The sequence below is a fragment of the Scardinius erythrophthalmus genome (assembly GCF_964197995.2).
Source record: "Scardinius erythrophthalmus genome assembly, chromosome: 13".
NCBI lineage: Eukaryota > Metazoa > Chordata > Actinopteri > Cypriniformes > Leuciscidae > Scardinius > Scardinius erythrophthalmus.
In genome coordinates, this window is record NC_138233.1 from 36,043,201 (window position 1) to 36,057,258 (window position 14,058).

General features: G+C 37.5%; 1 protein-coding gene across 3 annotated transcripts in view; it reads left to right on the forward strand.

The window, feature by feature from the left end:
* The window catches only part of thoc2 (THO complex 2), a 107,965-nt gene that overhangs the window by 43,946 nt on the left and 49,961 nt on the right, over nucleotides 1-14,058 (forward strand). For all 3 annotated transcript variants that reach the window (XR_014031408.1, XM_081383313.1, XM_081383314.1), the window contains exons 15-16: nucleotides 2,937-3,038; nucleotides 11,855-11,939. Coding sequence is in view for 2 of the 3 variants with exons in the window: in XM_081383313.1 (XP_081239439.1) it covers nucleotides 2,937-3,038; nucleotides 11,855-11,939 (187 nt within the window). In the remaining variant the exon portion in view is untranslated. The remainder of the gene's footprint in view (nucleotides 1-2,936; nucleotides 3,039-11,854; nucleotides 11,940-14,058) is intronic.

The following is a 14,058-nucleotide window of genomic DNA, read 5'->3' on the forward strand; positions in this document are numbered from 1 at the left end:
CCGTGGCTCTGCCTGCTCCGGACACCGAGAATTATTGGCTTATATTGCACAAAGTTAATTGCATTAGGCAAATTGCCTAATTGGTAAGGTTGCAGGTTCACACTGGACTGCAGTGGACGTACTTCATCACTTGCCACTTAATGAAAGTAATTGATCTTCCACTTGTACACCCAATCTGTTTACTAAATCTGCATGTGTCCTGCTAATATTTATTATGACGGGGGGAAAGTGTTTACAGTGGCGTTTGCGGTGCACGTTGGGAATCTGTAAGCACGGGCACACCATGGATCATATAGCCAACGCTGTTTTTCAAATGTCAAATAATGTTCAATGTTTGTTTTATTCACAATTTTTATTAAAATGTAAGTCACCTCGTGTATGATTTACACGTGTAGTGGCCGCGCTGCAAGTTTTGTCCACCTGATGTAGACTCATGTTGATGCAGATTAATGCGCTGCCTTTGTGTTAAACTGGAAGAGCACTGAATAAAATGCGTGTTGCTGCGTGATGACATGTTCTGTTGAGCGGTGCGAGACTCTGCTTCACACCCGCCGTGTCCAAGGCCAGCGTACAAACATTCATAACCGCAAGAAGTACAGTTCACAATAGTCAAGTCACCTTTATTTCTAAAGCGCTTTTTACAATACAGATTGCTTGTAAAGCAGCTTTACAGAGATAACAGGAATATAATGCAACAAAGTTTGTTTCTAGAAGAAAATAGTGTCACATTCCAGCTTCAGTAAGTTCAGTGATGGTTTATTTTTGTTATAAAAAAGTTTTTAATTTAGTTCATTTATATATATATATATATATATATATATATATATATATATATATATATATATATATATATATATATATATATATATATATATATATATATATATATATATATATATATTAGGGATGCACCGATGTGAAAATTGTGGCCGATACCGATAACCGATATTAATATTGCTGTTATGGCCGATACCGATATTTACCGATGTCGATATCTCTGTATAGAAAACAAATTTTAATGATTATCAAATAAAGAGCTGTTTTCCAAAACACTTTTTTTTTTTTTTTTTTTACTTTAGAAATGACTGATATTGGGCACCTTTACCTGTATGCAAAATATGTCACACATACGACACACATGCATTACATTGCATTGCATATAATGTGTGCTGGTCAACTTGTCTAAAATTATGAAACCCTTAGAAAACAGGAAAAAAAAAACAGGAACATTGTGTACAATTAAGATAGGCTACTTAATTTATTATTCCAATATCCAAATATGATACTGAATACCACAGGGAAAAGGACTTCTATTTGTGACGTGCTGTCTTTGCCTTTGAACATTGCACATTTTAAACAGGACACGCATTAGCTGAATAAATGTTAGCCAATACAAACATATTTATAGAAAACAGTTGACAATGATTAGACAGGAGTCCAATAATAGCATAACGAATCACTTATTCTAAAAATAATAACAAGTAGGCTATAAGACGAATCCGACATATGGGCTGTGTTAACAGTAAAACGTCCGTCATTTAACGAATTTTAAAAACACGGATCGGATGGATAATACAAAATGCTTTCTGACATTTTGAAAGGAAAAAAAACAAGCAAGAACAAAATTTAAACTTAGCCCGTCAATTTTTCATTTTACAATTATCTTCTCTCTCTCTCTGTGTGCGCGCGTCCGTGTTTGTGAGGGACAGCTCGCGCAGCACTGATACATCGGTAGCCTACTTTTTAATCCATAAGTAACGAACGCGCTAGTTTTCATACAAAATAAATATGTAACATAATTAGGTAGGCTACTTTAGTTATTATCAACACAATAACGTAACACATGAAGGTACGTTTCTCAACACAGAATGAATAATAAACGCCTGTTTCTCCACTCGCGCTTATCAGCACAAATCACACGTGCGGTCACTTTTGAGAAAAAATCAAATTCGAACGGGTATCAAATATCAAGCAATATTCAAATATCTACGAGTCAAAAAACGATCAATCAAAAATGTGTCATGAGGGAAAAATCATAAGTCGCACTGGACTGCGTTAACAATGTTACTGACGGGACAGTTCTCTGTAACGCACGTCCAAAGACTGCTTTAAAACTTTCACAGAGACCTCAAACAGAAAGCACAAAGCCTGTCTTTAAATTTAATTTCGTTTTGTATTAATTGTATCTTAATTTTGATCAATGTTTCATCAAAAATAAACAAAGTAAATATTAAAAAATATTTAATCAGGACATGGAGGCGAAAGCGTGTGAACTGAAGCGCGTCTCAAATGAACCGAAACCTACCTGCCTCACAGACCTGAGACATAGCCTATATAGAAAGCTTGAAACATCTATTTTTAAACAGAACAATTCAAAATGAAAGAAAACAGACTGTTCTCTGCTTATTTCATCTGTATGAAATGTGTATTTCTCTCAGGCACGTTCACTGCACGAGTCAGCATCAGTAACTTAATCTTCAACTTCACACGTCAAATATCGGCCTGTTCACATCGGCCCTATTTTGACATCGGACCGATACCGATGTGAAAAAAAATGACCATATCGGCCGATATTATATCGGCGGCCGATATATCGTGCACCCCTAATATATATATATATATATATATATATATATATATATATATATATACCCCGACTAAGCAAGCCAAAAGCCAATACAAACATAACGCATAATATTTCATTTAAATAAAGTCAAAGGATGACTTTCGACCAACTGTGTGTGTTGGAAACTGTTAAATGTGATGGTGGATGTGCAACATTATGTGCTGTGTTATCATGGGAGTCGTTTGTTATGTGTGGTCATATACCAGCTGAAGAATATGAGGCTGTGTTTACTGCTATTCCCTCATCATATTCCCTCCTTATACACACAGTGAATGCCTTGATGACTGTGACACATGTTTTGTGTGATCAGGTATCGCCTCTATGGGCAGTGGAAGAACGAGACGTATGGTAATCACCCCCTCCTGGTGAAGATCAAGGCTCAGACGGTGGACAGAGCCAAATACATCATGAAGTAAGTTTACTTTCTAGATCAGCTCTGCAATATAACCCTGAAACTGAGGCGAGAAGAGGCGTTCCTAGTTTTAAAGGATTTTCAGGATTAAAATCACATGGAGTTTTGAATTCAGCCTTCATTATCTTGTTCACTGAACATGCCAATGTTGAGAGGATGGTCGTAAAACTCAACAGTGACGGTCTGGTTTTTCAGTCTCCTAAACTACTGTTATAACACTAAGATATGACACTTTTATTTAGCAAAGATGCATGAAGTTGATCAGATGTCCCAGAAAATGCATTCACAGGGTTGTAAAGGGAAATAAATGCTAATACATTCAGATAAAGACTTTTAAACTTTCTGTTTGTCAAAGTGTCCTGAATTTGTTTTTATCAGTTTCCATAATTTGAAGCCGCACAACTGTTTTCAACATTGATGATGATAAGAAATTCTTGAGCAGAAAATCAGCCTATTAGAATGATTCCTGAAGGATCATGTGACACTGAATTACATTTCGAAACATAATGTAGAAAAGTTGTTTAATAATGATATTTTGCAGTTTTTAAGAATCCTTCTGACCCCAAACTTGTGAATGGGAAGTGTAGGTACTGTCGCGAGTTACTTGTTTCATCTTGGGCTGTCATGATTCCTCGATTAAATTCGTCAGACGAGAACCCACGACCCGCATCATCAGACTGTTTTCTAACACTGCATGATATAATAAAACAGTTTAATAATCGTAACATAACATAGTGCTATTGTGAATTCACAAAGGCTACGATTAAATAAAACAAATGTATGCGCTGCATGTTTATTGGCCTATATATGCACTTTAATTACACTTTTAATTTAAATCCAAATATGACAACCCTGATTTATATTTGACAATAATTTTACATATTGCACATTTTTCATATTTAAGTTTTTGTATTGAAAGTATGGCAGATTTTGGTAAAATGTACCAATAATCACATTAAAATAAACACACTGTGCCATACCATAAAAATAACCCATAGTCCATCTGAATTTAAGAACATTTAGGCTTTCCATCTCATAGTGAAAAACATGTAGCCCGCCAACATTTCAGTTAACTGTAGAAGTGAAATCTTATTGTAGTCTTGAAATCTGTCTGAGAGAGAGAGAAACACAGGCTAGATGGCATTACATAGTGCAATAAACACAGCGATCACATAGCGCTGAAAGACAGCAGTTTCTCCCTGAAGACGCTGGGCAACACTTGTTCTGCTGCAGTGTAGGCTAATGCTAATCCATTACGCCGCATCATTCTTCTGCACCGGCCTAGGCTGAGAATGAGATGCGTGAGATCCTGTCAGCAGCGGCGGGTATTAAAGTGACAGCAATTCTCTCTGTTAGTAAAGTTAACCAAAGAACAATAGGAACAGAGAAAATTACTAACTGCTCAACGCTTAAGGATTAATCTATTTTTCATTTATAATTTATGCAGTGCGGACTGTTTTATAAACGTATTCAATTTCTAAATAATTCACATCGGTTAGACAGGTAAGGTACAGGTAAATATGACATGTATTATGGGTTTAAGTGAGGATTGTTTTAAGTTCACTTAAATTAAAAGTTGTTATATATTTTTTTTAATCCTAATAAATGTTTCAAATTTTGGAAAAATAATTTTTCAGCGAGACATAAGTAGCTATATCAGTGATAGCCTACTGGTCTTCATTCATTCATAAAAATATGCCATAAACATGCTTGAAACATAACCCCCCCCCACACACACACGCACAAAACAAAAATTCAGGCTCAGGATTTTTTTTTTTTTTTTTCACTTTAACCCCTGCACTTAGCATTTTTTTCTTTTTGGGCTCGCCATCTTCTAACGTTACAGCCGTATTTCTTGGCTGCTTGAGAGATGTTTGACTCCACTGCGTTTATCACCATGAGCTTAGAGTTTTCATCATAACCTCTCCTCAGTTGCTGGTTCACTTGCCCGACCTTTGAACCGCTCAGTTGTGGACAATCATTGGCCATCATGCAGTCCCCTGGCTCTGTAATCTACCGGTAGTTTACGGGGCGTCGCTTCAGACATGCGGGCACACTCGTTAACAATTATTTGGCGCTACCTATTGTTGTGGATGTATTATTGACATGTTAACGGGGTGGTGTAATGCCCTTTTCACAAGATGTAGAATAAGTCTCTGATGTCCCCAGAGTGTGTGTGAAGTTTTAGCTCAAAGCACCCCACAGATATTTTTATATAGCATGTTAAATTTGTCACTTTTAGAAATGAAATCACTTTGATTTATGTTTTTTTATAGGAACAAAAACCATGATTTAACAACCTCAGAGCTCGTGATAGGTCGGTCTTAAATTTTACTAATAGATATTTTAAATGGATGTTTATTTTTTGTTGTTTTCACCTCTGAACCTCAACCATTACCCTTAGACTGTGTAGGTTTATGATGTTACGACACTGAGCGGTACAACTTTAGCAGCAGTTCTCCTTGAACAACGTTTATGATGCCCTGTGTGTGTGTGTGTGTGTGTGTGTGTGTGATCAGTCCCCTGTGCATATAGATGAGCTCTATGAAAGGATTTGCAGAATTGCTGTATCAGATTCTTTGCTTCCTTTTCAAGTGTGTTGAATAAATGATGATATTTTGGCTGATAATTGGATGGAGAGGGAGAGAGTGGAGAATGAGCTGAGGCTAAACATGTCAGAAGTCTTCAGGGAGAAAGAGCGGGAAGCTCAAGGTCACCTGTCAGACGCTCGTGTCAGAGCTGCTCTCAACCGTTTAGTCTCTCTCATTGGATGCGGTTTATAGCTTGTTCAAGTAGTTTTGCGTTTTTACCTGTTCATTTGAAAGTATCAAACTCAACATGATCAAATGGTCATCAAATATGACCAGACTAAGGTTAGGCCTTACAAGTGACACCATACAATTCATCCTGCTTTTTAAAAATGGGAATATTTATTTACTTTTTGTATGTACTGATTGTTTTTTGTGAGAAAATCATACCCATAAAGCTAAACAAGCTGTGTTCCAAATTTGAATTTGATATCTAAAATAATTAGCTTTCAATATATAAGTGTGTACCCTGGAAACCCAGAGTTCTCGCGAGAGCACAAGTTGAATTTGCTCAGCGAGTTACTCTGGTGTCGAGTAATGATGCTCATTAAATAGGCTATGCCCCTCGATCTGAGCTGCACCAATCACATCGGGTTATCTGATATAGGCGGGCCAGAGGCGAGCTAAAGATGACGACAGCGCTGTGACGGCGAAGTCATTAGTAAACATTGCAAGATGGCTATGGATGAACACCAGTTGTTTGAAACGGCTTTGGCCGCTACAATGAAGAGTTCGACTTGGCTTTTTATCTAAAAGAGGAACAGAAGACGGCGCTCGAATCCTTCCTTTGCAAAAAGGACCGGATACGGCAAGAGTGTAATCTACCAGTTAGCTCCGCTGGCAGCTAAGTGTATGGGGCTTGTTGTTGTGATTGGTCGTAGTGTTATCCAATTGTGTGCAGTGAGATTTTCAAACGCATGCTTGGTGCCGCCCCTCGAGCTGGCCGATTTTCATTAGTCGATGCCAGACCATTAATCTTTCAGATTTGGGTCTGGTTTTCCAGGCTAATAAGTGTGTTCAAGGCATTGACACGTGTACAGATCTGAATAATTAAATGTAAGTGTGAGTTTTTTTTTTTTTTTTTTGTGTGTTAGTGTGTGTTCACACAGCAAGTGCCAAAACCTTTACCAAGTTTCGTACCAATGAAGTAAAAAATTAAACAACAACAAAACTTAATTTTATTTAATATACCCAATTAGATGAATATCAGAAGTATTTTGTTATTTGTGGCATTAAATCAAAATGGACCCCTTCACTGATGACGTCATCTTGGGCAGAACCAGTAGAAAATCCCCTCCAGCCGTCAGTCTGCCGAGAGCAAGTCCAATGAAACGCCGCCTTTTCCAGATCCAATCAATTCACAGTGGGGAAAAACAAGCCACACCCTCTTTTTTTCTCATTCAATATTCTTTCACTCTGAAAATGCGTCACTGAAATAGTCGGTTGCAACTTCCAGCATTAAGCATTTTTATTTCTTTTTGTTAAATCTGACCAAATTGGAGTCATTTTTAGCATGCAGTGGCCCTCCATGACTGTGTGTCTGTGCTGTGAGACGGGCTGCCAGACATCAGTTGAGTGTGTCGTAGGAGGTGTGTGTGTGTGTGTGAGACTGCAGTGCAGTGCTGCGGAGGATCTGTGAGCACTGAGGCATACATGCAGAGGAGTAGCTCTTCATTCAGCAGGACGTCAGGAGACACACACTCCCCGAAATCTCCATTAGTGTTTCATCTGAGAGCTCACTGCGTTCATACGGTGTTCAGTTCACCAGAACATACTTCAGAACGTATACTGGACGACAGCTAGAGAAACGCACATCCACAGCACATGGTGCACAGTAATGTGGACCACAATGCAATGCGCTTGCCGCTTACTTGGCCCTCCTTTTTCAGTGTGATGAAAAAACAAGTGATTTCACACAAAAAAAAGGGGGTTGGGAATCGTTAGGTACCTCATGATTCAATCCAGTTACGATTCTGGAGTTGATCCGAATCTGTATTTAAATTAATGAAATACTGTAACTACTAAAAGTATTTCATGAATTAAATTAATTTAATAAGCACTTTAAAAAAAATACTTTACTTGTTTTAATTTCAGTAGTTTTCTAGAAATAGCTTCAAAACACTTAAGCAAATTGACGGTAAGAATAAAGAAAAATTACAAGTAATAAACAAAGTCTGCCTTCAGCATCTAAAAGTGCTGTAAGTGTCTTGAGTTTCCAGGCAAGTGCATTGAGTTTTTCTTCTTAACATTATTGCTGTTCGATTATTAGCGATGACATTATATGCCGCGGGTTATCTCTAGTCTGCGTTCACACTAATGCACAGATCTGTTCTGACATTTCAGATGTTCTGTCGGTTTAACCCCTTCAGACATAACTGACTTCGGTTTAATGCACTTGCATCTCAAATTGCTTTCATGATGCGAAATTAATCTAAACGCTTACCCGGAAATCTGTTCAGCCTCTCGCTGCAGGCGCTCTTTAGAGCGAGCAAACAAGACGTGCACGGAGCATTTGAAAAGAGGCCGTCTGTCAGTGAGTTTCGTTTATCTAATATAATATCTGATTGCTTTCCAAACAGCATAAATAATGTCTTCTAGAGCGGCTGGCAGAGGAAACACTGACATGGCAGAGAAACTGCAACATCGAGCAAAAACCTGGGGTTCTCGCCGCCCGTGTCCTACACATCGAAGCCCATGGTTGTCCTTGCAATTCACTGCAGCCTTTCCAAACGTTATGTAAGATTAGGTGTTTGTTTATATGGCTCTTTATACAATAGTTTGCTGTAAAACAAGCAGCTTTACAGTATTAAACACGAAAAATGGTGTCAGTGTCGCTTTTGATTAGAATAACTACCATTAAGCAGCTCTCCAGTGTGTTCATGTTAGGGATGCATGATATATCGGTATCGGCCGATATGTTCATTTTTAATGTTATCGTTATCGACCCGATAAGAAAATTTGGCTGATGTATTAAAGCCGATAAATATTGTATTATTTCCTTGAGCTGTGACGCTTCAGATGCAAATAGATGATATATCAGATGATGGTTTTGAATTGCTTGAAATATGATTGGAATCACTTTGAAAAGGAAAATACTGTTAATGCAACATGCAGGTCTGACATATAGGCTTCATACAATTATTATGAGAACATCATTATAATTGTGTGATTGGGACATGATGAGACTTTTTTGTAATCAGACTCTCAAAAATTATATAGAAATTTGAATTTAGATTTATCAGCCAATGTATCAGATATCGGCTTTCAAATATAAAGAATTATTGGTATCAGCCGAAGTTTTCATATCGGTGCATCCCTAGTTGATGTATTTACTTGTGTCTGACCTTGACGACTTGAACAGAAAAAATTGAAGGCGGAGCTTTAGAGCAACACACACCGGTTACATAATCACCACAGACCAATGGGAGTTCAGTGGCGTTTTCCAGCCGGAGTGAACTTTTCTGGAAAGTTTACTTTAGCAAGCTGTTTCGAACTCCCGAAATGAACACACCGCGAACTTGGCCTGAAATTACATCAGTTCATTCTTCGATTTGGCTTGTAGTGTATCGGGGCCTTTAATATACATCTAACATGTTTCTAGTGTGGCAACTGATGCCCTGTGTTTCATGTGAGCTTTATCAGACTGCTGGGTATCAGAATATGTCATTAGAGCTTGTTCCTTGTGCTCTGAAGGTTAAGCAAACCAATTAGTCCACCTGATGTGACGTGGGGAATGCTCAGGCACACACACACACACACACACACACACACACCCTTATGAAGACCAATGACACCGTCACGGTTGAGCAGTCAGCAGGTTCTGTCGGCTCACCAGCTCAAATTGAAACTCCACAATGCCAATGCTGGCTCTGTGCCCTTCTTCACTGTGTGTGTGTGTGTGTGTGTGTGTGTGTGTGTTTTTCTTTCCCCCAGCTACTTTATTAATTGACTTTTTAATTGGCCCTTTTGTGCCACCCTTCAAACAAAGCAGGTCTGCAGGAAAACATGGCCCCCTGCGCTCTCAATTAACAGCGCTATAAAGAACAGCCCGAGAGGCGCTGCGCTTCACGTGACAGTCCATCGCGCGCCTGCTGCCGTGTGTGAGAAGAAATCAGCTCATGAACTCATGAAACATGAACGAGACGGGACTCGGACAGCGGTCCACTCTTTCTGATAACGCCGCTGAGACACCCGTCTGTCGCTTGTCATGCCGTGGAAATTATAATCTATGCAAGAACCACAGCACTGGGCAGCCGTGTTCACTAGTTGTTAGATATTTAATGTCTAAACCAAGTTTCCAGCAATAATAAACCCCACGTATTTGGTACGTTTTTTGTCTTAATATGAACAGGTTTTTAGGCAAAGCTTGTCAAAATAGGCCCATTTCGTATTAAACACAAATGTGTATTAAAATCGTTAAGTTAATTAAAACAGAATCTACATTTATAAAACTGACCAGAGATCAGTTATAGCCATTAGAGACTCGTTCATGTGTTCACCAGATCAGCTAGCGGTGAACTAGAGCTGTGCGAATCTGGATAAAATGAGAATCATGATTTTTTTTTTTTTTTTATGGAGATCACGATTCTGAACAAACAAAATATGTAATTTACTAGAGGTTCTGACAAAATGACAATTGCTGCAGTCTATTTAAAAAATAATACATTTATTTGAACTAACTAAAATCAGTTTGAATGGACAATGACTCGCTCAATACGTCACTTGTTTCATTACTGGATGAATCAGCATTTTTGAACAAATATCTTGAATGAATTAGTCACATGTCGCCACCTACTGGTGTAACAATGCAATTAATGCTTTCAAAAGGTGATTTGTTCCATTTTGATTGCTACCATAGAAATCAGTGTATCTGAACTTAATCTTTTGCTTAATCTTTTGCTTAACTTAATCTTTAATCTAATCTCAGTACTTCTATGATAATTTGAATTATTATAAAAAACAGTTTGTGAAGCCGTTTCATGCCTGTTTCAAACGCAGATTTGAATGTTTCCGGTGTGATCGTAGACATAGACAAATCAATATTAGGGAAGGAATATGTTTGCGTGGGTGTTTAAATCGAGATTGCAATCTTTAACGATTAATCACGCAGCTCTATGGGGAACCATCAGAATTTTTAAATGTTTTCAAATCAAGGCTTAAAACATTGATATTACAAGGCTTTGTTGTTGCTGAAATCACCTGACTTGGGGAGGTTAATACATGCTTTAAACCACTGATTCAAAACCAAAGATCAATAAAGGTTTCAAAGCTTCATGATGCAGTGTTTTGAAAGTTCCCATCATTAATAAATTTGAAAGATGTGTGTTTTAATGACGGCTATAAAGATATTGCTTTTACACAGTTATTTGAAAACACCATGCTTTGCCAGGATGTTATATTTGTGCTGTTTTATCACTGTCACAGTTTTGTTATACAGATTTTTTTATGTTCTCCTTGAGGTTCACTTATGTTAATACAGTTTTTTGCACAAAACGAAAAAAAGAAAGAAACTGATGCTAATATAAAAACGATGATTTTCAACCTTAATTCTGACCCTCTGTCTGAAATGATCCGTTTTTAAGGCGCGGCTCCTTTAAGACTTGTCAGTAAACAGCCATTGTTATGATTGGCTATCGTCATTGTATAGGAAACAGTATCAGCAGACTCAAGCGTATGGAGTGCGTCAGAAACCGAACACACATCTGTGTACTGTATCAGTGTAGACAGCGTCAGTCATTGTAATGGCTTCTGTTTGCTTTTGACGAAATTCAGCCGTTAAGCGACTGAACGCCAGTGGGCCGGGCTTATGGTGTGATGTATAACTATTTGCAGATGTCTTGTTCTGGAGGCATTCATATGCAAATTAGCACATTTGCACATTGTGACATTTGCCCATGTGATGTCACAAATCCAACATTATCCAAACGAGACGTTTTTGAAGCTTGATTCAATGCTTTGTTTATAATGAGGATGATTTAAGCTCTGAAACATGCAGGATGTTTTAATGATACAAAGACCTCTAATATGTCAAATGATCAAGGCAAATTTGATTTTTCTCAGGTCATGACCCTTTTAAACGGATAAGTGGACACAATTATTAGCCAAATGTTGGCTGATAAGTTAGTATAGCCAATTTATAGGTATGCCTTTAGCCAACGGTGAGCGTATGAGTTAATAATTATTATTATGCCACTGTTTCTCATTCTTCTCTGTGATTTCCTTCCCCAGGCGGCTGACTAAGGAGAATGTGAAGCCCTCAGGAAGGCAGATCGGAAAGTTAAGCCACAGTAACCCCACCATTCTCTTTGATTATGTGAGTATTTTATTGCTTGTGACGGCCATAATGGTCCGCTAGACTAATGACAGGCTTTTACGGGGCTCCTTTATAATCTGCAGTGTGCCATCAATTTTCATTGCGCCTGAGATTAAAAAGCATGTATATGAGCTCAGACCAGTGGGCTAATGTCCAACATCAGAATAAAAGCATTGAACACGAGGCTAAATTTAGTCTGTATCAGTCAGAAGGCTAACGGTAATCGCATGCATCTCCCATCTAATGTAAGAAATTTATGACGGGGCCGACCACGGCTGACTGATCCTCATGTGTGCCAGAAAGTTTTCATCAGGAAGCTTCTTTCTGCTGGATTAGTTCTGAAGAAGTCTTGTTCTGCTGCCACTGTTCATGCTGTGCACGTCTTCAGCGATGAGAGACTCGACGAGTTCTGCGCTCGTACACTGAGAAGAAAAGATTTGGAAGTGGCTGACGTTGGCAAGCCTTTTGAGTTCATTAGCATTTCTGAGAAAATTCAGAAGATTCAGTGGTGAAATAAAAGATCAGCTCTGACGAAGGGTGTTATTCAATCACTGGCGGAGGACTGCTTTTTTCTTATGCCTTTCCTCAATTGAGAGAGAGAGAGAGAGAGAGAGAGACCACTGACTGATGCTGCTGCCACTGAACTGACAAACACTTGCCACAGTTGAAAATGAAATCAGAATGGATTGAATGAATAAATGTCCCTGGTCTAATGCATTATGCCATATGCTTTGGAAACATAATTAGCGTTGTGCGCAAAGCGGGGCATCACTTATAATGATGGTCAAAATGTATAATGACATTTCCAAAAATGCTAATAACTTTTAAATAATTAAGCCTGTAATGAAAGTGGTCTTAGATTCCTTGGGTCATGCCGAGAACATGAATTCCAATTGTGCCATAGTCTGCTGAACTTCCTGTCCAGCATTTTGATTTATTTTCAAAACCAACTTTTTCGAACAACAACTGATGGCATGATGCCAAAATTATTTTAAGGTTGTATCTCTGCAATGCTTTGGCATATTGACACCAAACTTTGCATGTTCATTGGCACCTTACTCTGACCACACCACATCAATTTGGCCAAAACGCCACCTATTGGTCAAAAGTGATAAACCATTAAATCAAATTACTACTGATTGTATTTGATTTCAGACATTTTGCCAAAATTGATCTTAATATGTCTTTAATTGCTCATTGTTGCAGTTGGTGTGATGCTCCCAGACATGTTTTGCTTTGAACTTGGTGCCTATATATATATATATATATATATATATATATATATATATATATATATATATATATATATATATATATATATATATATATATATATATATATATGTATGTATGTATGTATATGTGTACGTAAGTAAGTAAGTAAGTACATAAATACATTTAATAATAAATCTATTTATATATATATATATATATATATATATATAGATTTATTTATTAAATTTATTTATTTTTAACACTAATACCTATTATTTATATGTCTGATAAATGCTACTCAGAACAATTACTGATTTTTATTTAATGTATTATGTCTGTAAAAACATAGCAGTTTTTTTTTTTTTTTTTTTTTTAGATATTACAAAACTGGCATTCGAAGGAAAAATGAGTAAATATCAGAAGAATATCGGTGAAACCGATTATCGGTTGATCGGTTGATTATCGGTCTATTACGGTTCCTCATATTTGAGGGCAGTGATTTAAAACAAAAAAGCACCCTAGTAACACCCTAGCAACCCAAAAGTAACACTGGCAAGAGGAGGAGACTTTTACACTGCCAAAAGCACCTGAAAACAAACAAGCCAAATCTGGTATTGATTATGATGAACAGTTGCAAAATCCAGTTTATTGCAAATGTATGAAATCGTGCCCTATTTGCGTTGTTTTCTATTTCAATTGAAAATTATGCATTATAGTTAAATGTTTGATGTCATTTAAAGAGAATTTATTTTTAGCAGTGTCTCTGATTTCAGTTTGATATCAGAAGTTTGCACCACACTTCAACGCGGATTGATGCAACTTTATTTGCATTTTTTTTAATTGAGGAGTGAATCACTACTGCGAATACCTCTATTGTTAGGGTAATGAATGCAATGTTGCTCTCT